Source organism: Cryptomeria japonica, chromosome 5 (genome assembly GCF_030272615.1).
Source record: "Cryptomeria japonica chromosome 5, Sugi_1.0, whole genome shotgun sequence".
In the NCBI taxonomy this organism is placed as follows: domain Eukaryota; kingdom Viridiplantae; phylum Streptophyta; class Pinopsida; order Cupressales; family Cupressaceae; genus Cryptomeria; species Cryptomeria japonica.
The window spans coordinates 572,323,730-572,349,608 of NC_081409.1; the positions used below are offsets into that span (position 1 = coordinate 572,323,730).

General features: G+C 39.6%; 1 protein-coding gene across 2 annotated transcripts in view; it reads left to right on the plus strand.

Annotated features, from left to right (window-relative positions):
- Window positions 1–25,879, plus strand: part of LOC131036786 (uncharacterized) — a 193,281-nt gene that overhangs the window by 88,901 nt on the left and 78,501 nt on the right. For both annotated transcript variants that reach the window (XM_057968776.2, XM_057968774.2), the window contains exons 4-5: window positions 14,527–14,686; window positions 14,956–15,076. In XM_057968776.2, coding sequence (XP_057824759.1) covers window positions 14,527–14,686; window positions 14,956–15,076 — 281 coding nt within the window. The remainder of the gene's footprint in view (window positions 1–14,526; window positions 14,687–14,955; window positions 15,077–25,879) is intronic.

Sequence of the window (25,879 nt, forward strand, 5' to 3'; positions counted from 1 at the left end):
CTGGATTATTCAGATTGATCACTCGAACATGGAACCGTGATTTCTCCTTCCCACGAGTAGTCGTCTCCTCAGGAGGAAGCACAACTGCACGACTAACTCGTAACTTGATCCTTGTACCTGAAGATGAAGCACCCTCTTTGTTATCAATCTGAATCTCAGACTTCCGTCCAAGAGGCCCTGTAGAATCATCTTCTTTACCAACCTTGATTTTGATAAGTCTAACAGCATTACTTTTCAGCCATGCGTTAGTGTTGGCCAAGATAGGCTGAAATCTATCAAGGATGGAGACGCACTCCTTGTTTGACCATTGGATCAAAGGAAGTGGAGCTTCCTCAACCCTTCGTGAAATGTATTTAGGATCAAGTATATGCCCGTCATCGATCATCCCTTGTGGGATATCCGCCAAGTTCAAGTCAACAATTTGCTCAACAGTGAGCCTGCAGTAATCCATCTTCAGAACTTCGGCTTCCGTGCGGAGATCTACCCAGATGTCTTCAATGTGATGAACATGCACAAAGGATTTCTTGATCTTCTGCTTCATACCTCTATAATCAAAATCAGCTCTAGGTTTGAACCTCTTAAGCTTGATTTCTTGCAATTCAGCCTCCATGGCCTTGGCCTTCACAAATGTGACAAGGGAATATCGACCAATTTTCAATGGGTTTGTGCTAGAGATCCCCATTCCAACCTTGTGTCTAGCAGACTGAAAAGTATGAACAGCCATGATCTGTCTTCCCAACTCCATAAGAATTATCTTATCGGTTGGGTATCTTGGAAGCATGTATGGCTGTCCATCATAGCATCCAATCCTCATATAGGTGAAGGTGGGAAATTGCAGGAATAAACACCCATACTCAGACACTTTGACCCATGCCTCATCTGATACTCTTTTGTTTCTGAGATCCACGTCAAACTGACACATGAAATATCCAAAGAATGCATCTTGGACTCTTCTGAAATGCAGTCTGCTAGGTTTCAATGGCAACTGGTCATAATATTCCCAAACTGGTATAAGCGAGCGATCACCCTTGGTAGAAAGACCTGGAAAGTGTCTAAGTGACGTTGCTAAATATACCAAATAAGAATTCATGAAGAAGGTCATAGTGGTAGGAACTGCTGCAAGTTGTTCGCACAAAGCATTGTTGATGATTTCACCCCATGAAATGTGATGCGACTGCCGTATGAACATAATGAATTCATACATCCATGGCTCAAAGACATTAGAGTGCTCAAGGCCCATCATCCTGCTGAGAAGAGTGATGATGTCTCCTATCTCCCACTTGAAATCACAACGGTACAACTTTGCCCATCTTGAAAAGGAAGGACGTGGCTCTTGGATCCACCTATTGATGTGTCGCTTGCAATTTTTTTCCCTTTTCACATAATACTCTGCTGCACTTTCTTTGGTGATTTCCATATAAACAGGTGCAGGAGGTATTTTGAAGACCTTTTCGATTGTATCCGCATCAAGATGAATTATAGCTTCACCATCATCATTTTTAATGACTCTTGACTCTTTGTCAAAATGATGGGCGCATGCAAAAACGAACTCAGGTTCTAGGGCAGCCACTGGGAAAGAAGATGCATGATGGATATGGTTGTCCAACAGCCGCTGCAAATTGTTATCCTGTGGATCTTCTACCCTGTTGATGAAGTCTGCCATATCAACGTGCCCTATTTCCGTGTCCCTGATGCGATCCAAAGGAGAAGAAACCTGGGAAGGTGCAACCTCATTCTGGTATTTGTCATATTTGTATTTCATTTTCTTTGGAGTTGGCGATGCCGGCAAATCTGACATTGATTGTGAACCTGGAATGCTGTGATGAAGACTTAAAAGAGTTAAGGCAACATCATAATTAGCTGCAAATATCATTCTTCCTTCTTTAAATGAGTAGAACTTTGATCTCTGAATTTTACGGTTTTGTGAGAGGAAGAGGGGAGATATGGAGAAATGGGAAAATCTTGACTTTGACCAATTTCGGATCTTGGGAAAATTTTCGCAAGTATACAAGTTGGAAAGGACATACATGCAATCGGGGTTTTAAAACCCGAATACAAGTACACTTGTAAATTCGAAAATGGAGAAATGGACGAAAAATGAGATTCTGACTTGCGGGAAATGATGGAAATGGAAAGTACGGATATGGGGAATGTGAATGAATAGAAATGGGAATATCCGGGAAAGTCATTTTTATGAAAATGGGAAGAACTCTTCAACATGTAATCCGGTTTTTAAAACCCGAATTTGCAAGGGAGGGGTATTTCACACTTTTCAAGCTTGGAATTTTAACCAAAAATGATTAAATTCCTTAACCGTAGGGGAAGAACAAGAATTTTAAGCGAACTTGTAATCGAGATTAAAAATCCCGAATACAAGTTAAGAGGGAATTTTGAGAAGAACAATGCAATTCAACAATTGCATATCAAGGGGAAGATTTCTTTCACAAAAACCAATTTTTTTTTTGGGAAGAACATCACATGCCAAAAATGCAACTAATAACGAAAAATAAAGAAAACAAGAAAATAATAAAATGAAGAGAAGAAAGGAAGGAGAACATACCTTTCTTAGAAATGCAAAATGCTTCTCCAATAATGCAACAATTCTTGAAATAAAGAAGCAAAACCGGTGAAAAGGAGCAATCCGGAATATCAAACCCTTATCACGTTTTTTGTAAAAATGCCCCAAATATAGCAGCAATCTTAAACTTGGAGGACCAAAATGCCAATGATAGTGTGCATCCAAGCAAAACGCCTAAGGTAGAAGAAGAAACAATGATCCAAATGATTGAAAACGCTGTCAAAGAGAGAAAACGTGGCCAAAGGAAATCACGTGGCCACCATAATAAACTCCAACGGCATCAAATGGTGCGAAAACCCTCTCTCCCTCCACGCCTAGGTAGAAGAAGACAAAACGCTTAAGGAGACTGCAGATTTATGAAGTAAAAAGCGCCCAAAATGTGGGTTTAAAGAACCACGTTTTTGCTGATTTAGCTTCAAAAACCAGTCAATATAACCTCCATTTGGCATGAAAGATGTTGATGATTGCATGAAAATAGGGTAGAAGCAAAAACGCCTTCCTTCCCTAAAAAATCTCCACAAAAAATTGCTTTGAAATCTTCAACAAATCAATTTTTCATGCAAATCGGGTTTTGGGAGACACATGACAAGTTCGATTTGTCCAAAATGAAGCAAATCGGGTTTTAGAGAGAAAATAACAAGTTCGATTTTCACTTTTCCCACTTTCATGCCAAAATCGGGTTTTTTAAGACAAATAGCAAGTTTAATTTTTCACTTTTTCACTCATCAAGCCAAAATCGGGTTTTTTTGGACAAATGACAAGTTTAAAATTGTCAAAAATGCATTTGCAAGGCAAAATCGGGTTTTTTGGAGCAAACTGCAAGTTTAAAAATACTTGTAAAAGGGAAATAAAATCCCTACAACAAGTTAAAAACACTTGCACATATGTAATGGGGATTTAAAATCCCTATTACATGCAAAAACCATTAAAGTAGGGGTTTTTTGAACAAACTGCAAGTTTACTTGCAGTTGAGCCAAAAAATCCCTATTTTAACTAAAAATGAACAAAAAACAATAAAAAGATAAAAACATTAAAGGGGAAACTTAAAATAAATTACAAGTGACATTTTTAAAATAAAAGTGCACATGTAATTGATCAAAAATTCCCCTACAAAGACCATAACAATGAATATCATTAAAACTTGCAGTTTGAAGAAAATTCTCCACCTGCAGTCGGGGTTTTAAAACCCGAAATTGAAGGAAAGGCATAGCAAACGAACCCAGAATTGGACGAAATTCGAAACGTAGTTCGAGAATGGACTGAGCATTAAGCCAGTCCAAGGATTAGTCGAATTTTTGCCTCGGGAAGCGTGCCATAGAGTAAAAATTTCAATTTTTTCATAAAAATTTCACCGTTGTGGTCCTTCATTTTTGAAAACAAAAATGAGGACAACACTGTGGACACCTTCATAACTGAATTTCAGAATCTTTCAGTTATGGTTAGTAGTATCTCGGAGAAAAGACTGGTGATCCTGTTCACTGAGGGACTTGAAGAACCATTGAGAGGCTGGGTAAAAGCCTTTGACCTGCCCACCTTGGCTGATGCAATCAAGAAGGCTAGAAGCATGGAGTTGGCTGCCCCTAAGTCTAATTTTCAGTCAAAGCCTTTCCCATTTCGTAAAGACCAGAAGAAATTTTCTAATCAGCCTAAGAAGTTCCCTCCCCAGATGGATGATGAGCTCCGTCAAGAACTTCGGATGAAGAATTTGTGTTATTCATACAAGGAACCTTGGGTTCCGGGTCATAGATGCCATGGAAAGGTTAATGCTCGACAAATGGAAGCATATTCAGTTGATGGATCAGATTCTGAGAATTCAGAACAGTAGCTTGATTCGGAGGAAAGTGAGTATGAAGAGGCTCCAGAAGGGCCTGAAAGTGATCAAGATGATAAGGGTATAGTTGCCCAACTCTCCAGCTTCCACAAGAATGAATCATTCAGAGTTTGAGGAGCATTGGGAGAGCACTGACTTGTTGCTCTAATTGATACAGGAGCAACTCGCAACTTCATTGATGCTAGGATTGTTGCCAAGAGAGGTCTTATCACTAAAGATGTTGAAGACTTCAAGGTCATGGTGGCTGATGGATCAACAATTTGTTGTAAACGTATGGTGTCGAACATGTCAATGAAGCTTGGTAATTATGAAGTCAAGGATGACTTCTATGTTGTCAATATTGGAGGGACCGATGATGTGGTCCTAGGCATTCAGTGGCTGCGATCTCTTGGAGAGATCATTCTTAACTTGCAAACCATGGAGTTAAAGTTCATGACTGAAGGGAAGAAGGTGGTTTTGCGAGGAATGTCAAATGGGGGTCCTCGGATTGTATCCTTGAAGAGGATGGAGAGGCTGATCCATCATAACCAAGTAGAGTGGGCAGCAGAATGTGTGTTAATGCCATCAAACCCATTAGAAGACAAGGGCAGCTACACTACTGATATTCAAGCTCTAATCACAGACAAGAGCAAGGTCTTTGGAAATCCGCCACTTAGAAGATCTCCTGAGTATATGGTCATGCCATCCCACTCATTTGAAGAAAGGAGAAGCTATCCTGAAGACATTCAGGCTTTGATTTCAAAGAGGAGCAAGGTGTTTGAGACTCCACTCCCAAGTAGGCCGCTTGAGCGCAGTACTGAACACATCATTGAGTTGGAAGAGGGTACTAAGCCTATCATGATTACTCCTTACTGATACCCAAAGAAGCAGAAGGATGAGATTGAGAAAGCCATTAAGGAGCTTCTAGACATGGGTTACATTAGGCCAAGCAAGAGCCCCTTTGCTTCGACTGTTGTATTGGTGAAGAAGAAGGATGGGACCATGCGTATGTGCGTGGATTATTGAGCCTTAAGTCAGAAGACCATCAAGAATCGGTACCCCATTCTGAGGATTGATGAGCTCATTGATGAGTTGCATGGTGCCGTGTACTTCTCCAAGATAGATCTCAGATCGGGATACCATCAAATCAGAATGAGGGCTTCTGATGTGGAGAAGACTGCTTTCAGATGCCACTTTGGGCATTTCAAATTTCTAGTCATGCCTTTTGGTTTGACTAATGCTCCAGCCACATTTCAGTCCTGCATGAACATAATCTTTCAGAAGCAGTTGAGGAAGTTTGTGCTCATATTCTTCGATGACATTCTCATCTTCAGTAAGTTTTGGAAGGAGCACTTACAACACTTAGATGAAATTCTTAGCATTCTGGAGTTTGAATCATTGTTTGCCAAAGAATCTAAGTGTGAGTTTGGAATGAGGGAGTTGCTCTACTGGGGGCACATCATCAGTGCAAAGGGTGTGAAGGTGGATCCCGAAAAGATTAGAGCTATCCTTGATTGGCCACCACCCGAGAACATAACTCATTTGAAAGGATTCTTGGGTCTGTGGTTTTTACAGAAGGCTTGTGAAGGGTTATTCTCAGTTGGCTGCCCCCCTCACAGATTTCACTAAGAAAGGAGCCTTTGAGTGGTCTGCAAAGGCACAAACAGTGTTTGATCAGTTTAAGGAAATCATGAGCTCATGCCTGGTTTTGGCCTTACTAGATTTCACCAAGCCTTTTGAACTGCAATGTGATGCGTCAGGGGAAGGTGTTGGTGCAGTTCTTATGCAATACAAGCACCCTATTGTCTTTGAAAGTAGAAAGCTGAGAGGGCCTGAAAGGCTATATTCAATCTATGACAAGGAGATGCTTGCCATAATGCATGCCCTTGCGAAATTCAGGCAGTACCTGGTGGGAAGTAGGTTCGTTGTTAAGACTAATCATAATAGTCTTAAGCATTTCATGCACCAGAAAGATTTGAATGAAAGGTAGCAGAAGTGGGTTAGTAAGCTTCAGGTTTATGACTTCGACATTGAGTATGTGAAAGGGAAGAACAACATAGTGGCAGATGCCTTTTCACGGAGACCCCATCTAAGCTCTATATGTGAGCTTACTGCTGATTGGAGGGACCTATTGCTTGCTGATTATGCCAAAAATCAGTTTGCAACCAGCATTGTTGAAGGCACTTTTCATGATGAAAAGTATAGTTTGGTTGATGGATTGATTTTGTATAAGGGAAGGATCCTTCTTCTACCTGAATCGAAGTTGAAGGAGAAGGTCTTACAGACTTTTCATGACATTCCCCTTGCTGGCCACCAAGGTTTTTTCAAGACTTACAAGCAGATTTGAGAGAGATTCTCTTGGAAAGGGTTGAAGAGAGATGTCTTGAAGTACGTTAGGGAATGCCATACTTGTCAGAAGAATAAAGATGAACACACAGCACCGGCTGGTTTATTGCAACCATTGCCAATTCCCAGTCAAAAATGGGAAAGTGTCTCTATGGATTTCATCACTGGGTTGCCAAAGGCTAGTGGGAAGGATTGTATCTATGTGGTGGTGGATAGATTGACAAAATTTGCTCATTTTTTTGCCATCACTAGCTCATTTACAGCAGCTCAGGTTGCTGATTTGTTCTTCCGTGAGGTGTTTAGGCTACATGGGCTGCCTAAAAATATTGTGAGTGATAGGGACAACAAGTTCCTAAGCTTCTTCTGGCAAGAGATTTTTAGATTATGTGGTACTGTGCTAACCCCAAACACAAGTTACCATCCCCAGATAGATGGACAAACAAAGATAGTAAATAAGTGGTTAGAGGGTTACTTGAGGAACTACGTTTCAGAACAGCAGAAGGCTTGGGTAAGATGGCTACATCTTGGTGAATACTGCTACAATTCCACTTATCACATGTCCATTAGGATGTCTCCTTTCATGGCACTTTATGGTTATGAGGCCCCTAGCTTTGCTGATTTGGTGTTTGGAGATAGTAGAGCACCTCAGGCTAGGGATATGGTTCAGCAGTGTCAGGACATTCTGAAGGCATTGAAGGACAACCTCCAGATTGCACAGAATCGACAGAAGTTGTATGCTGATCAACAGTGTATTGAGCACTCATTTGAGGTTGATGATATGGTCTACCTAAGACTTCAGCCCTTCAGACAGTCTATTGTCAAGAAGTGTGGAGCGGAAAAACTCAAGCCACGTTTTTATGGTCCATTTAGGGTCATCAGGAAAGTGGGGGTTGTGGCTTACGAGTTGGAGCTACCAGCGAGTAGTCGAGTACATAATGTCTTCCACGTGTCACGCCTCAAAAAGGTGCTTGGGCACAATGTGATAGTCTCTCCTAATCTACCTCCTTTGGATGAAGAGGGAGAATAGGTGCTAGTTCCTGAGGCCATCCTTGATGTCAGGGAACGATTGTTGAGGAGGAGAACCATCCGAGAGTATTTGGTTAAGTGGAAGGACCACAGTTGAACTACTCGTGACTCGGTCGACTCGCCAAGCCCCTGGGAAAAAAACTCAGCGAAAACTCGGGAAAAACTCGGAAAAACTTGGCGAAAAACTCGGCGAAAAACTCGGCAACTTAAAAACATGCTTAAACTTAGTAAAAAATGCGTTTTTTTTGCAAAATTTAATGAGAAGATGCATCCAATGAGTCAATAAATGATAACACAAAAGAAACAAGCTGATTCTAGATATATTTAAATGCAAAGTGTCTACAAAATCGCATCCTCATGAGGAATGCTGATGGCTGGAAGCCTGGAAGCAAAATAGTAAATTACTAAATAGTTTTTGTAAAAACAAAAGTAAATACATTATTACAAATTACAATTACAATTTCCTCTTCCAAGCTCTAGCAAAAACTTGGGGAGAGGTAGAACTAGAGGGTCTAGACTGTCTAGTTGTATAAGTCTGCTGTGGGACTGGGCGTGACTGTGCCTCCTCGCTCGATATGGTTGATTGAGACTCATCCTCCATCCTGGATGAAGCTATGTCTCCACCTGCCTCTGGCACTGGCAATAAATCCTCATCCTCATCCTCATCCTCCTCAATGTCATCCAGCCTGAAACCAAATCCACCCCCTCCTCCATAGCCTGCCTCTCCAAATCAGTGATGTCAGTGTCGGAAAACAATGGAGGCTGCTCCTGTGATGTCCAATCACTGTAAGGATCTATATCATCCAAGTCAATTGGACCACCTTCTAGTTCCTCTACCTTCTTTATGCGCAATCGAAGATTATATTGCACGTAGACAAGGTCATTGAGCCGTTTCTGCACTAACTTGCTCCTTTTCTTCGTGTGGATTGCTTCAAACAAGCTCCAATTGTGCTCACAATTGGATGAACTGCAAGGCTGACATAAGACTCTGAGGGCAAATTTTTTGAGATGGGTGTTTCCACCCCAATTTTGCCACCAAGCATCTGCAAAATAAATAAAATGGAAAAGTTAGGTAGCAAAGAGAAAAGAGAAAACATAATTTATCAATCATTTGTCTTTAGATCCCAAAATCCAAATGGCAAATGTTATACCTGGGGTCTGAGTGTTTCTTCCTCTCCTAGCCAGCTCTGAAGAGAATAGCTTACCCCTTCCTCCCTCATAATTTTGAAGCTCACTCACAATGAGGTCTCTCTCCTCAACATCAGGTACCATCCTCTCAATGCATGTACTGAGGCCCTCCATGACATCTCCATTCGAATCTGAGTAAGAACCCTCGAACTGAAAACGAGGGTTGAAGAAGTACCCTGCAACATGAATGGGTTGGTGGAGCTGATTGTTCCACCTCCTATCAACAATTTCCCAAATGGGATCAAATTTGAGCTTATCCCCCTTGTAGTAATTTTTGATAGACTCCTTGGCCCTATCCATGGCCTCATAAAGATATCCCATTGGGGTTTTATCCCCATCCACCAAGTGAAGAACTCGAACCAAGGGCTCTGACACCTACAATTGAAAAATACAAATTACAAAAAGTTCAAAATTTAAATAATGAAGTTACAAATTAGTAATGAGAGACTTGAATCAAGAATAACTAAAATTTAAAAATTAAAGTTTTGAAGTAAGTTAGTAACAACCTTCACAATCTCTGCAGCCCTCTGTGCAAATTGGCTGTCGAAAACTATGCATGCGACATACTCTCCTTCAAGCTTCTTTGAATAAGGTGAGTTAAGCCATTCTCCACTCACAAACATTTGTTTCAAAGAAGTCAATGCAGCAAGAATGCTTTGCAACGTCAAGAAAATCGTTGCAAACCTTGTGACACCAACTCTCACCAAATCTTTCCCTTGGGTGTGTTGTCTCATCAAATTTAGGACCCAAGGGTGATTGTAAATATATTTGGTGATTTTCCTTGCACCTTCCACAACTGGAGTCACCCACTCAAGTTTTCCTATGTCCTCCAAAAGAAGGTCAAGGACATGTGCTGCACAAGGTGTCCAAAAAAGAGTGGGGTGCCTCTCTTGGAGGATTCTTTCTGCAAAAGAAGAATTTATTATTAAGAAATATGCAACCAAGTAAAACAAAGCCCACAACAAATGAAAATATTGCTAATGCCTAAAGGTGATAATTCAAAAGGATTCTACTTGCTGACACATATGCTGCTGCATTATCTGTGATGATTTGCACCACATTCTCTACCCCCACCTCCATGATGACATGCTCCAACATTCCAGCCAATGTTTCTACATTTTTCACCTTGTTGGAGGCATCAACAGATTTCAAGAACACTACATTGTCCTTGCAGGCGACCAAAAAATTGATGATGGTGCGGTTCTTGCCATCTGTCCACCCATCAGAAAGAATGGTGCAGCCATAATTTGCCCATTCAATTTTTTGATCCTCCATCACTTCTCTTGCCCTAGCAACTGCATTTGTGAGCAACCTATAAGTGCAAAGTGAAATTAGGTCTTAGTACACAATTTTGATTTAATAAACAAGAAATCTAAAAAATAATTAAAAATGAAATCAAGTGGACTATGTGGTAATTTACTAACCTCCCACTCAAATCCCTGCGAGAAGGGGCCTTGTACGCCTTTCCTGAAACTGTCATAGAAGTCACCAAATTCAGCCAATAAGCATTCTCCGCCACATTGAATGCAATGTTGTTGAAGTACCAAAAATCAGCAACTGCAATGTCAGTTTTCTCATGTACCTCCTTATTCCATCCAGTGGCATCTAATGATGGTTGTGCTCCAGGTGTGTTCCTAGGCACAAAATAATCACCTATCGACCCTGATCGTTGTGATGGAAGTGGAACAGTGCCGAGTACTCTACTAGAGGAAGCAAAAGCAATGGGCGAGGTGATGGTGGGTTTGCGGATACGTGGGCCACGCCGAGAGCCCACTATGCCCTCAAGTGCTTCTTCTTCCTCTTCAAGGTCAATAGAAACACCTTGAGATTCAGCTATGGCTGATCTCATGGCTAGCTTTGCCATCTCCCTTTGCAATTTCTTCTCTTCCCCAGCTGCAAGTAGGGCATTCATTTGTCTTTTTATTTCTTCACCGGTCCCAGGGCATGCTCTAGCATCATGCCTATCTATTCCTGCAAGGTGATATTTGAGGCGGTTGATGCCTCCATGAAGTATTCTCTCACACTTTATGCATATAATTGACCCAGGATTAGGTCCTTCATAGGCATACCTCCATGCCCCATCTCTAGCACCTCTAGGACGGGTGCCTATATATCCAGATGGGCATGGATCTAGTGGCCATTGCTCCCTTACCATGATTAATGCTTACTTAACCTACACATACAAAGTGAAAAAAAAAATTAGCATTTTAGTTAAACAATTTAGCACTAAGCAAACTATCTACATTAGTTTAAATAAATTTAGACATCATTCGAAGTTTTTTTTTAAAAAAAGTAGGGTTTGAATTTTTTTTTGAAAACTAGATTCTTCAAAAAAATTGTGAAAATTCAACAAAACTTGTGTAAATAACTTAGAAATGATTTAGACTACCTAGGAATCATTTGTAATCAATCTATATGCAACAAAAAATAAACAAATTGTTTTAAAAAAGCATAGAAAAAAAAAAAAAAACTTACCTGGAATCTGATTTTCCCTTCAAATCCCCTTCAAATCCACTTGGAATCATTCAATAATTACTCCAAATCACCTTGTAAGCCCTTCCAAGTGAGTTTCCCCCTTCTCAACCCAAAACCATATTAAAAAACAAAAAATGAATGCATTTTATGCCGTTTTTGGCTGATAAGGGAATGCGGGCGAGTTTTTGGTTAGAACTCGCTGAGTTTTTGGCAAAAACTCGCCAAAAACTCGGCAAATTTTCCTGGCGAGTAGAAGTCGTTACTACTCGCCAGGTCCAAAAACTCGGCGAGTTTTTGTCACTCGCCGAGTTTTCGGCGAGTGTGTCATCTATGGGAAGGACATACTGGTGGAGGATGCTACTTGGGAGAATGAGTAGGTTTTATACCATCCTGGCTTGCAATTGCTTGAGGACAAGCAATTTTGGGAAGGGCGGATTGAAATGTCCCCTTCCTTGTGATGTTGCATTCAGTGGTCCATTGGCCTATTCCGGAGACCCGTAGGCTATGTGGAAAGGTGAATTAAGGGTTCCCATGTTCCTTGGAGTTCCGACCAGACTTGGGTGGAATGTGAACTTACTATTTTTAGTAAGTTAGGGTTTGGCTGTTAGGATTGTACAGAGTTGCTAAGCTTGCCAAGCTCTTTCTCTGGTTGCGAAGATAACGATTTTTGGAGCATTATTTCATGACTTACTATTTTTAGTAAGTAGCAGTTTGGGGCATTCTATTTTGGTAGTCCTGGATTTGGTCCTGTCCCAGCACAATTCAGTGATCCTCATTGCTCAACCTCATCTGGATTCCGTTAATAATCAGTACTGGAACTATAAGCAATTTAATTAAATATTCTTCCTTATCCTAAGGTTATTATTTAATTATTTTATTACTTATTGATGCTATGAGAAATTGTGCAAAATATGATATTTTTCCTAAGCCATGCTTGGGCGATTTATTTGGAGATTAAAAGGAGACTTCATTCTTTATATTTTAAAAAGTTTATAATGCCAAAAATTGTGGCCCCTCTCCTTGACGTGATTTTGACTTAGGAAAGTGGGCGCCACTTTAGGTCCACCATGAAATGAAATGCAATTGGAATGAGGCGAAATTGGGAGGCAGTATAAACAGAGGTTGGGCTCCTCATTTGGATATCCAGAGAAAATATTTCGCTATGCTGTTGGATTGACTCCAGACATTCTTCGAGGGTGAATACCTCCTAGATCCTTCCTTCCGGTTTCGAGTGTGAGACATCACTCCTAGCTGTGGTGCATAGTTGTGAGCTTTTTAGTGATTTTTGGGTGTGTTGGTAAAGATTTGTGTGCTGCTGGTTTTCTGGTGTTGCTGGTGTGTGCCGGCTGAAAGTGTATTTTTCTCGTAGCTGCTTGTGTTGAATGCATCAGTCTGGGTGAGGGGTCATTGTAAGCGTACCAGAGAGACGATAGTCTCCTATATTGGTGTGGCATTTGGAGAACTCTCCAATTTTCAGTTGCAAATCGAACTATTCAACAAAAACGCCATTTCCAAAATTGCATTGGGACGTGTGCATTGCTGTTGGTGCTCTTCAGTTGCAGTTTCGAGGTATTGTTTTGTTTGCTTATGTCATACGCTTCATTTGCTTCTGATTTGGCATGATTCTATGGGGTTTTGAGTGAGTTACAAGCAATTTAGTGGGTTTCGGGATGGCTGGTTCTGCGTTTTCCTTGTATTTGATTTTAGAATAGCAAGTAGTATTATTGGTTAGAATGTGTTTGTGAATTCATAAGATATGTACTTCACTCTATCTCCTTTCACATTTCTATCATTGTAAGAATTGCTTCAGTAGTACTGACCAATTCATTCTATGTTGTATTTCCCGTTGAACTTTTTGGACAAAACAGCTTTTGGACATTTTGTCCACTTTTATGTTCACTTTTTTGACAAAACTACTGATGGGGCACTTTTATATGTTTTGGCCAATTTTTATGTTTTGAACTTTTTGGACAAAACTACTGATGGAGCACTTTTGGACATTTTGGCCATTTTGGCCATTTTTTATGTTTTGAACTTTTTGGACAAAATTGCTTATGGAGCACTTTTGGACATTTTGGCCATTTTTTTATGTTTTGAACTTTGTAGTCAGAAATGCTTTTGGAGGCTTTTGGACATTTTGTCCACTTTTATGTTTTGAACATTTTTGGACAAAATTGCCTTTAGAGCCATAAAAGTGGACAAAATGTCCAAAAGCCTCCATATAAGCATTTCTGACTACAAAGTTCTTTCTGACTACCAAGTTCAAAACATAAAAAAATGGCCAAAATGTCCAAAAGTGCTCCATAAGCAGTTTTGTCCAAAAAGTTCAAAACATAAAAAATGGCCAAAATGTCCAAAAGTGCCCCATCAGTAGTTTTGTCCAAAAAGTGAACATAAAAGTGGACAAAATGTCCAAAAGCCTCCATAAGCATTTCTGACTACAAAGTTCAAAACATAAAAAAATGGCCAGCATGTCCAAAAGTGCTCCATAAGCAGTTTTGTCCAAAAAGTTCAAAACATAAAAGTGTACATTTGGTGGAGATTGGGATTTGGTGGATGATAGATTTTAGCTTGAAAAATTAAAATGTTTTTTTTTTGGTATGGGTCTAATAGTGTGTGTGGGATCAAATTTTTTTGACTTGATGAATGGGTTTTTGTCTTAAAATAAGATTTTTTTGATTACTCATATTTTCCAAACTGTAAATTTTATTTATTTTTTCAATTCTAGTCATCTCTTTTGTTTGAGAGTTTTTTATAACTAAAATTATTTTGAATTTACAAGTTGTGTTGCATCGTTTATATTTATGTAATGTTGTTCATTATTAAGTATTATTTCTAGAAAGTACCATTATTTTGAACTAAATTATTGTGTTGCATCACTATATTTTTATCATGTTATTTGATATTTAGTAATAGGTAAAGACATTCACGTATATGTTGTTAACATTACTTACTTGTATGACATCTAATGCATATCTCTAGTAATCCACAAGTTGTCTTTGAATAGAATTTTAGTAAAGCATGATTTTATTAAATGAAGATTAAATCTCTTGTATATCATTGATACTATTTTCTAAATCTTTGTTATGCCTTGATGTTGTAGGTAATTGAAGTAAATGATGAAGAAAACAAATTGACATTCTCTCAGAAACTTGCAACATGGGAAAAGTATATCGATCAAGTCAATGTGGGAGATGTGTTTGAAGGAAAAGTCAACAGTTTGGTTGAGTTTGGTGCCTTTGTATACTTGCGCTTTCCTGATGGTTAGTTTGCTAGACATGACATTTGAAGGTGGTTTTGCTAATATTTCATTTTTTGTTGAATGTTTTATTCTTTAACACAATCCTTCAGTTTTGGGTCATATAATGGAAATGTACAATCCAACACTTTGTTCTATCATATGACAATGCTTGTTTTTTTTCTTCATGCACATGCTTAGTCAAAAGCCAGAAGTAAAGTCACTATTTTATCAAGTAACATGAGAGTGAGCAAATGCTTATCTAAAATCATTTTCTATACTTAATCTTGGCAGGAGGCTACCATATAGAGGGATTGGTTCACAAATCTGAGATTTCATGGGATTTAGTTCGTGACATAAAGGATTTTTTGATAGAAGGCGAAACCGTTCGTGTAAAAGTTGTTAAAATAGACAAGTAAGCATTTGAATCTTGAAAATATTTACGCATTGTATTTTGTTACTCATGCATATTTCAGTATAAAAAATCAAGTTTATTTAGAATGTTTTTGCTTCAATGAGTACAAGAGATAAAGCCAATATAGGACCTATAATTACTATGCCATAGTAATAGATCATGATGTGTAAATGCCGGAGATATTTTCCTATCAATCACTAACTTATAGGTTCTTGATTGTTAGCACTACAAAGACCTTCAAACACCTAATATCCACCTCTAAAAGATGTTCAAACAATCTAACATGTTCATAACAATTGCAAAACAGGTAATGAAAACATGTAGCAAGAGAATTCTATACAAAAGAAGTACACACGCACAAATGGAGAAACATGGTTGCACTTGGAGAAACCCTCAAAAGGGAAGAAAATAATAGAAGAATGTGCTTTTGCTTGAGTCCAATACAAGCGTAAGCGTTCTCCATGCATCAAGGGTGACATAGAACTATAACAACAATTGCATCAAGATGCAACCTAGGCAACATGTCTTTGCACCTTGACAATCCCTTTTTATGAACTTACAACACTCAAAGTGAACATATAATGAAGGTTACAATGAAAGCCAACTCGCAAAACATTGTTTACAATGAATATATTAAGATCATATGTCAAAAGTACTTTCAAATGTCTTCACATTCTCTACTCTGACAAATTTGCCACTTTTGCTAGAAGATGATTTTGAAAATACTCTAGTTTTTATGAATTTACTTCTTCTACCAAGAGTGATTGCAAAAATGTTATGGTCAGGATGATTTCACCACTTCTGTCAAGAAGTGAATTGGTGCAGCCATAACCGGTGAATCCTCAAAGAGAACTGACCGACTTATGCAGCAAGAGTAACACAACGGAAGCAACAATAAAACATTGAAAGAGTACAGGAACAGATCATATTATCATCTTATAACCTCCGGTAACCAAGCGGTTATCATCATACATTCATCATAGAACATCTAGTAATCAACTGGTTACATGTAGGCGAACATGCTAGATTACAATCCATCCGGAAATCGAGTCATCTGGATCTCCAATCATGAATCTAGAATCTCCTACTCATTGACTGCCTAGAAATGATCACATGAAACCATATATATACCCTTCGGAACATATCCGGGTCAGCCACAAAAGATTACATTTACCAATGCAGGAAAATGAAACGTGTAAATAGGTCGGCTCCAAGAATGAAAGAAATTCCTCCGGAAAAACAACCGAGAAGTGTGGATCAATAGGAAGGTCGACCAAGGACTTAGGAACATTAAGCAAGACCCAAAATAGATCCACACGCCAAGAAACCGCTTCGGAAAAGAAGAAGACCAACCGGTAAGCCCAAAACTACTCCGGAAAAGAAGAAGACCAACCGGTAAGCCCAAAACTGCTCCGAAACCTAGAAACGGTCAAACAGGAAGCAATATCTTGCCGGAAAAGATTCCAAATGGATTGAGAATCTGGAATTAAGCACAAGAACCAGCTTGGAAACCGAAAATACGATCTGCAATGAAAAGAAAGCAACTACCGGAACATACTGACAGGAACACACAGAACTGAACAAGAACTAGACTAAAAAGGAAATATTTTTGGCTGATGCAAGATTCCTCATAGAGCGGGGATGCTCCTGCATCAGACACCCCAGGTAGAAAGAGATGTTCCATGAGAGGCAACTCATGAACATCGAAAAGGATTCGAGATATAGACCCCATGCTCATTTCTTATCCAAACATCTTCCTTATCTGCAAACCTCTTCCTTAGCTCCTTCGGAACCTCAATCGGATTCTCTAACTCCTGACTCTCTTTATTTTTCTTCCCTTGTTTCAGATCTGCACACCGTCTCTGCTTACTGCTCTCTTTCTTCTGCAATTCTGACTTATTTCTGCCACAAGACTTCATCTGGTTTGTCACCATAATCTTTTTGTCATCCGGTTCTATCTTGTTATCAGGCTTATCTATCAAATCCTTCTGCAAATTCATGCCACCTTCCGGTATAACCTCTGCAACCGGTTTCTCAGCACTGTGACTTTTCTCAAGACTCAGATTCTTCACCTCCTTCTCTTTTTCCTTCAAAGAAGCCAATGTGAACTTTTGCCCATCCTTCTCAATAGTGATTAGGTTTCTTCTACAGTCATAAATAGCTCCTCTGTCAAACTGCCAAGGTCTTCCCAACAAGACACGACAAGCACTTATAGAGACAACATCACACAAGACCTCATCCCTAAAAGGTCCAATATTAAAACTCACCAAACATTGCTCCTTTACTTCTAACTTTTAATCATCTTGTAACCAAGTTACCTTGTAAGGATAAGGGTGCTCAAGCCTCTTCAATCCAAGCTTCATTCCATCTCCTCAGATACGAAATTATCAGTACTTCCACTATCCACAATAACCTTGCAACACTTACCACCTGATTTGCACACAGTCCGAAAAAGACTCTTTCTTTGAGTAGGTCCGATATCTTCACTACTCTGCTCCATCATGACTCTTCTAAACATAAGGGATTCTCCTTGCTCCGGTGCATAGTCAGTTCCGGTAACTCCACCTTCTGGTTCCTCATTTGCCACACAACTTGTTGCCATTCCCTGCTTACATTCATAAAATCTATGTCCGTTTTCTCCACACTTGAAACATTTGCCAGGAAATTCTCTGTTGCTATTGTCACTCCCTTTCCTTTGTGTTTTCTAAACCGGTTCTTTATTCCACTTAGGTTTTGATTCTTCTTTTACATTCTGCTTCTCTGTACTGCCACTCATCTGCCTCTTGAATCTCTCCTTCCCTCTAGGGTTATTATGCTGTCTTCTTCCCACCTTCTCCTTAGCCTTCAAAGCATACTAGTAAGCTGTTGGCATTATGTTGTCATTGATGTCAACTGGTATAGCATGTCACCGGTAAGTATAGAATGTTGACCGGTGAGTAAGTATTGGAGACCGGTATGGTATATCAACCGGTGAGTGATGTGTTGGCAGTATGTTGTTGCCAACCGGTAAGCATTGTGACCGGTAAGAAAGCAAGGTTGAGCTAATGAAGAAGGAAAGACAACTGATATGCTGTTTGTTTGTTGTCATACAACGAGACTCCCACAGGATAAAGATGTTATCACCAGATGAAGAGAAGAATGACATAAAGTGTGTTGCCTTAGATAACAAGGAAGTCATATTGGTGCAATACCGGAAGCAGACTGAGCACAATATGATGACAACCATTCCCATCAGTCATTGGCCAGTAGGTGACAAGGATCCACTCCCACTGGTAAGTGATAATGCTTAGCTTATCTCCCAACATGCATGGAATGCATCATAACCCTCTGAGATAAGACAGTTAGAGAAGTTGAAGGCAGGTGATTGAAGGCTTATAACTGAATGACCATAGTGGAACATGAAGATGCCTTAGGTGCATGAAACCAGAGATGGGCACCGGATCAACAAGAGTAGGCATGATGAGCCACCAGAACAAAAGAGGAAGAATCAGTTGTGATGAGTTTGCCACTTTGACAAACCAGTTGAGAGGAGAACCGGTCAAATGAAGATGAAGGCAAGGTCTAGCATTTGCAGACATGGATTTACTTCAGGATGCTGATGTCAACAAAAATGCATGTGTAGTTTGGTGCATGACAGTTGGAGTTTGATGGCATGGTGTCATCAAAGTGGTTACCGGTATCCAGACAAAAGTGTTGTTAACCGGTAAGGATGTCAACCGAGAAGAGACCAAAGAGGCAAAGGTGAAAGGTGATGAAGATGTGTATGGTGACTCACTCTGGACATGTGTCTTGTTTTAGTGACCGGGCTAATGTGATCCAACTGGCAGAACAAAAATCCACATGGTATGAAGGATAAATAGTAGGGAAGTTGAACCGGTAGGTATACACCGGTTGTGTGTTGTGGTCGGTGACTTAGTTTGAACCGACACAAGTGACTGATCAGATGAGTTTGATGCCGACTGAGATGCCACGTGGTCTCTAAGTGGCAAGTGATCAGTGCATCATCGAAGTTGTCGGTGAGGTAGTTGATGATTGGTTAAACATTAATGACGACTGTGAAATACAAGGATCAGTTGCAGGAGGATGCGGCTTGAGGCAAACCGAAAGGTGAAGATCCGTGGTGTGATAATCGATGCAGGCTATGCGGATGCAGATCGGATTTGGTGAAGAGAACCACAAGATCATTCAATGTGATTGATAGAGCAGGGTCTGTGTTTGCTGAATATAGCAAACGTGTAGTGGAAGGAAGAAGAATGGCAGTGTTGCGCGTTTTGTTGAAAGCTGTCAATCCCAGAGACATGATCTGATCTCATTTTATATGCCTTGAGGTTAATGGAGAAAACCCTAGCGTGCCAAATTTGAAGTGATGTTTTTGGCGGGAAAATGCAGAGATAAATAGGCAGACCAAAGATCAGAGTGATTGATGATGCTGCCAGATGTCAGAGGCCGGAGAGAAGAGAAGAAGAGCATGACAATGCCTCCTGCAGTCGAAGTGCAAGTTGCAGAAGATAACAGCGACTGAGTGTGTGGAGGTGCGACTGGTAGTAGGGTTTAAGGGAGGCTTAATTGATGATGTGAAGGTGACTGGTGAACTGTCACTGAGTATGATAGTGGTGTGAACAGGTAGCGTGCGTACTGGTAAGAAGGTAGTAGAGAGGAAGGCAGCACAAAGTTAACCGATGCAGAGTGAGTGGCTTAGGAGATCTAGCAAGGCAGTGTACAGTGCAGGGTTTTACCGGTAAGTTGAGTAACCGGTAGTGGGTGCATGTTCTGTCAGTTCATCCAACTGGCAGAGTTAGAATCGTGGAGTTAGCAGTTGTGAGCAAAGGAGGCAGCAGAGAGTGAAGTAGAGTGTGAACCGTCAGAGAAGAGGCAGTGGCAAAAAGAGAATACAACCGGTAAGGTTGAGGAGTGAAACCGGTAGAGGAATCATTTGCAGAGTTTACAGAACTCATTTGTAACCGGGCTATTACTATTGTATTGTTTGTATTCATTGTAATCACTGAGTTGGAGCTCGATGTAGGGGTTGGTGCTCCTTGGGTTGGTACCCTAAACTTTGTAATACAGTGTTTATTGTGAGGTTGGATTGGAGCTGTAGACTCCAGCAACATTTCTCACCGAGGTTTTTCCCATGTTGGGTTTTCCTCGTATATCCGGTGTTATGTGATGTGCCCTTTGTGCGTTCTTGCATTTTTGTCTTCTCCTTATCTCACCGATATATTCACCTTGTGTTAGATCTGCTAATCGGTACACACATTTAGGATTAAAAGGGTTAAGTTTGGAAACCACTGATTCACCCCCCCTCTCAGTGGCATCTTGTGTTCTACATAAGCTTCTTCAACTGTGGAAATCCTCAACATACTCATCTCATCTTGAATGTTAAATGCAAGTCCATTTATGTACCTCACCACCTTTTCTCTATCCATCTCCCTATGCCCAGATTTGATCATCACCTTGTAGAATTCCTCAGTATACTCTTTAACACTCATGTTTCTTTGCATCAGGTTTTGCAACTTCTTGAACAATTCCAACTCAGTCTCTCAGTATGAACTTTGCCTTCAATCTCGCAACCATCTGTCTCCACCGGGTGATCTTCATTTCACCATTCTCCACTCTGTCTCTCTGCAATTCTTCCACCATAAGGCAGCATGCCCTTTCAACTTAGTCTGTGCCAACCAGACTCTCTGCAGGTCCTTGATATCCTCAAACTCGAAGTAGTTCTCCAACTCTTCGATCCAATCAATAAGATCCTCCAGGTTCAGTGTTCTGGAAAAGTTTGAAACCTCCACTTTATGGACTTTACTCGCTTGCACCACTGCTCTCAGAAATCTTTCCTCTCTTCCATCTTCCGGTCCTTCAGCCTCTTTCGTCTCAAGCTCTTCTCTAGCTTCTTCATATTCATCCTCAGACTTCGGATTCCTCCCCAAACCAGCCGATGCATTTTGGATCTCGTTCCTCAACTCATTCTTGAAATCCTCTATCATTTGCTCTACCCTTTGAGGTTTCATCCTTCGAGGCGGCATCTCCTCCTCTGCTTTGATGAACTACCTCAACTTGGCGATTTGACTACCGGTTTCAATTGCCTCACACTCGGCAATCTATTGAACACGCTCGCAGCTTGCCTCCACTCGGCGATCTGTTCACCCAAAGGAATGCCTCAAGGTTAGCAACTAGCTCTTCCACCAACCGGTTCATAACCAGCTCTGATACCACTTGGTGCAGCCATAACCGGTGAATCCTCAAAGAGAACTGACCGACTTATGCAGCAAGAGTAACACAACGGAAGCAACAATTAAACATTGAAAGATTACAGTAACAGATCATATTATCATCTTATAACCTCCGGTAACCAACCGGTTATCATCATACATTTATCATAGAACATCCGGTAATCAACCGGTTACATGCAGGCTAACATGCCAGATTACAATCCATCCGAAATTCTCAGAGTCATCTGGATCTCCAATCATAAATCTAGAATTTCCTACTCATCAATTGCCTACAAATGATCACATGAAACCATATATATACCCTCTGAAACATATCCAGGTTGGCCACAAAAGATTACATTTACTAATGCAGGAAAATGAAACGTGTAAATAGGTGGGCCCCAAGAATGAAAGAAATTCCTCCGGAAAAGAACAACCGAGAAGTGCGGATCAACAGGAAGGTCGACCAAGGACTTAGGAACATTAAGCAAGACCCAAAATAGATCCACACGACAAGAAACCGCTCCGGAAAAGAAGAAGACCAACCGGTAAGCCCAAAACTACTCCGGAAAAGAAGAAAACCAACCGGTAAGCCCAAAACTGCTCCGGAACCTAGAAACGGTCAAACCGGAAGCAATATCTTGCCGGAAAAGATTCCAAATGGATTGAGAATCTGGAATTAAGCACAAGAACCAGCTTGGAAACCGAAAATACGATCTGCAACGAAAAACAAGCAACTATTGGAACATACCGCTAGGAACACACAAAACTGCACACAAAACTGAACAAGAACTAGACTAAAAAGGAAATATTTTTGGTTGATGCAAGATTGCTCATAGATCGGGGATGCTCTTGCATCATGAACTCATAGCCACTTTTGTAAATTTCATCATTTCCATGATTTCATGTTAGGCACATTTGGAGTTTGGGGAAGGAATTCTTCAATGCCTTAGCTAAATTCGTTCATTTCAAGAGTCTATGAGGTTGGGCGCATTCTAGATAGGGTGAAGGAATTTTCTAATACTTAGTCAAATTTCATGCTATCCTGAGAGTGGACACATTCTAGAGGTGGAGGAACTTTCTAACACTTAGCTACTTTTCACCATTTCCAAAACTTAATGCATACCTGGGTGCATTTTGGGCCTTGAGGAAGATTTTGAACAAACGACAATTCCTCCTTGTCTTGGGATTTGCGCCCAAGGAGAGATTCTTGGCGCACTTGGGGTGGGAAGGAGGATTTTTGCTCACAAGGACAATTCCTTTTTATCATGTGATTTGTGCCCAGGGATAGATTCATGGCGCACTTGAGGCTTGGAGGAGGATTTTTGGACAAAAGGATTAATCCTCCTCTTCTTGGGATTTGCACCCAAGAATAGTTCTTTGGTGGTTCTAATTTTGATGGAGAATTCTCCGACAACCAAAATTCGACTATCTACATGCTTCATTGACTTTCCGGATTTTGAACTGGGTGCTCAAGTTCTTTCTACAATCAGTTGTCCCTTATTGCCAAGGATAGACCTTCTAAAAATAGACTTACTAAAATAGCAAGTTCTTCCAAACACAAAATTAGGGCAAATTGGGACTCGGTGAAACTAAAAATAGACATACTAAAAATAGATACTTGTAATAACCCACCATAATTAACTCAACAAAATTGACCATTCTTTTTTTTTAAAATTAATTTAATCATTATGTTTGATTCAATCGCATACTCTGGGCATCCATCCATTTGGATTAGGCATTCATCCATCCAGGATGAGCATCTAACCATACGGGTTAGGCATTTGTCCATACGGGACATAAGATTTCATCTATCCAATACGGGATAGGAATCTACCCATACGGGGTAGGCATCTATCCAATCGGGATAGGGGGTGCTCTGGCTAGAGACTTAGACTCATTGGGACCATTTGGGTCCTGAGCCACTCACTAAGTACTACACTCTTCAACCAGAAGTGCACCAAGGTCGCCGTCCTTAGGAGTAATTAAATAACATAATACAAGCTTGAATTCCGCCTCGAAATTTGGCTTAAAGCCTCGGGAAGTCAAGCAAATCCATACGGGATTCCTTCTGAGTATGCATTGAATTACTTTTTCCAATTTAATTACCTTATCTTTCAAAATAGGATTCTTACTCAATCCCTCTTTTACCAAGCCTAGACCCCACCCACGAATGCCTGAGTATGAGGGACAACTCCGTCCCAAGACTGCCTATATACCCGCTTCGGCACGGGATCAAGGCGTAAAGTATGTAGTTCTATTTTCTATTCTATGGTTTGATGTAAACTGATTAGTGGGTACGCAACCCTTTCTAGGGTCAATGTCCCAGACAGTTTCTTTGCGGTTGCTACCCACGGTGGTAGCACTTAAACAAAGGCTCAAGATGGCCTATGTTTGTGGCCTAATAACTACATTCTAACACCTATCATGAGCGTCACCCTTGACCAAATTGTCAATCACCAATATCTCTTCAAGATTAAAAAAGTCAATTTCATAAAAGCATTTTACTTAACCAACCCTAAAGGGGGTTTACTATGGTTTATCTCAACGGATGAAAAATCATTTAAAAATTATCTTATTAGATTATTGATCCAAGAGGGATTACTCGCCCCTTGGATTTTAACTTACAAGTGTCCCTTATTACTCCCCGACGATTTATAGGGAAGATGCCACAGACGTCGTTGATGTAGCTTTATTAGGCGTTAAGTGCAGTAGTTCAACACGACGACATTACCTGTAAGTGTGACCCAGAGGCACTGTATATACCGAACGCTACTTGGTTTTGGTTTTCCAACTTCTTTTATTTAATTTTTCTAACTTATGATAAACATCATGCTTGAAAAATAATTATGAATTGAACGTGTATATTTAAACATTGCAAAGCTCAATTAATTGAAATAACTACTTGATGAATGACATGGAATAAAAACCATAACTAGAATTATTTATTATTCAAAACTTGAATATAACTTGCATAATAATGACAGTTAGGTAACTTGCATACTAACAATTAAACGTAGAATTTGCATGAGGATGGGAACACCAATAATTGAAATCAATGTAAAGACATTTGCATGAAGCGAAGGTAGGGTAAGTTACATGCGAGAATATCGCTTATAAAACCACTAATCCCAACATAGAATTTAGCTTCAAGTCATTTAATTGCTAAGTGGATCTTAAGAAGATCTAAGTATCATTTAATATAAATTTGTTAAAACTAGTTATAAATCTAAAATTTACCTAAGTTTGAAAATTTTATTAACTAAAATTTATATATATATATATAAAAGAAGGAATTTAAATAAACTAACATTTTAAACATATATCAAAAAAAGAATTAACATTGCCTTCGAATTAGGTTTGATTGGTATTGGCAAAGGTCAATGGGAGTGGGACCCCACGAGTACCCTCCACTACCCTGCGGCCACTGCCGCAGCAGTGACCACAAGCTAGTGGGGGGTACCGTTACGGTACCACTCCCCTGCGGAGTATTAACTCTGTTCTTCCACCTGCGAACCGGTACGCACGGGTACTATGTCGTGCAAGAATAAATGTTAATCATTTCGCATAAATTATTAATACCTTATGCATATATATATTTTTATAGTTCATTCCAAAATATTAATTTGTATAAAAAGAGAATACATAAACAGGTATGTATACATAAGAAAATATTAATGTAGGAGAGAATATCATATTAAACCCAGGGACGAAATATAACAGAGAAATAAAAATAACCAGAGAAGTAATTTGCTCCAGTGAATCACAGATTATCAAGAAGTAGGTAGGTGTTTAAACTGAGAAATACAAGCTAACACAGAGGGATTATATTCTATTTCTCAACCAATGTCCAGAGAGGGGGATAGATAGTTATTTATAGGAAGATTATTTATTTTCAGATTTCACAGGGAGAGAGTTTGTTCGACTGATATTCACAGAGATTCAGCTGATATTCATAGAGAAATTTTATTCAACTCATTTAACTAATATTTACAGAGATTCAGCTAATATTCACAGAGAAATTTTATTCAACTCATTTAACTAATATTTACAGAGATTCAGCTAATATTCACAGAGAAATTTTATTCAACTCATTTCGCAGAGAGATTTATTTAACTAAAAATCACAGAGAGATTTAAAATAATCACAGAGAGATTAAAGAATGAGATTCAGATTTCCATTCGAAGAACCAGAGAAATGAATTGGAGGGAGGAATAAAGATTCAAATCACACAAGAAGAATTTTGATTTCAGAAAAAGAGATTTTAAACAAATAAAGGAATATGATTTTCTTTTGCTAAAATCTTTGGAAGAAAAACAAAAGCAAGATCATGTGCATATTTTCTTGAGGGAAATAAAATAAATAAATAACTATATTTTACATGCACTATATGAAAGCATCATCATTATTATTTATCCCCAAATAAAAGATTTAAAATCTAATAAAAGAATTTCTTTATATAAAGGAAGATCTATAACTATTTTTTTGATAATACGAATTCCTCATAAGTGAATGTGAAATAACAGGGAGAGAACCTGGTTTATCGAGCTTGATGTTGAATCCACTGGTTATCCTTTTGATCCTTCCTTGCAAC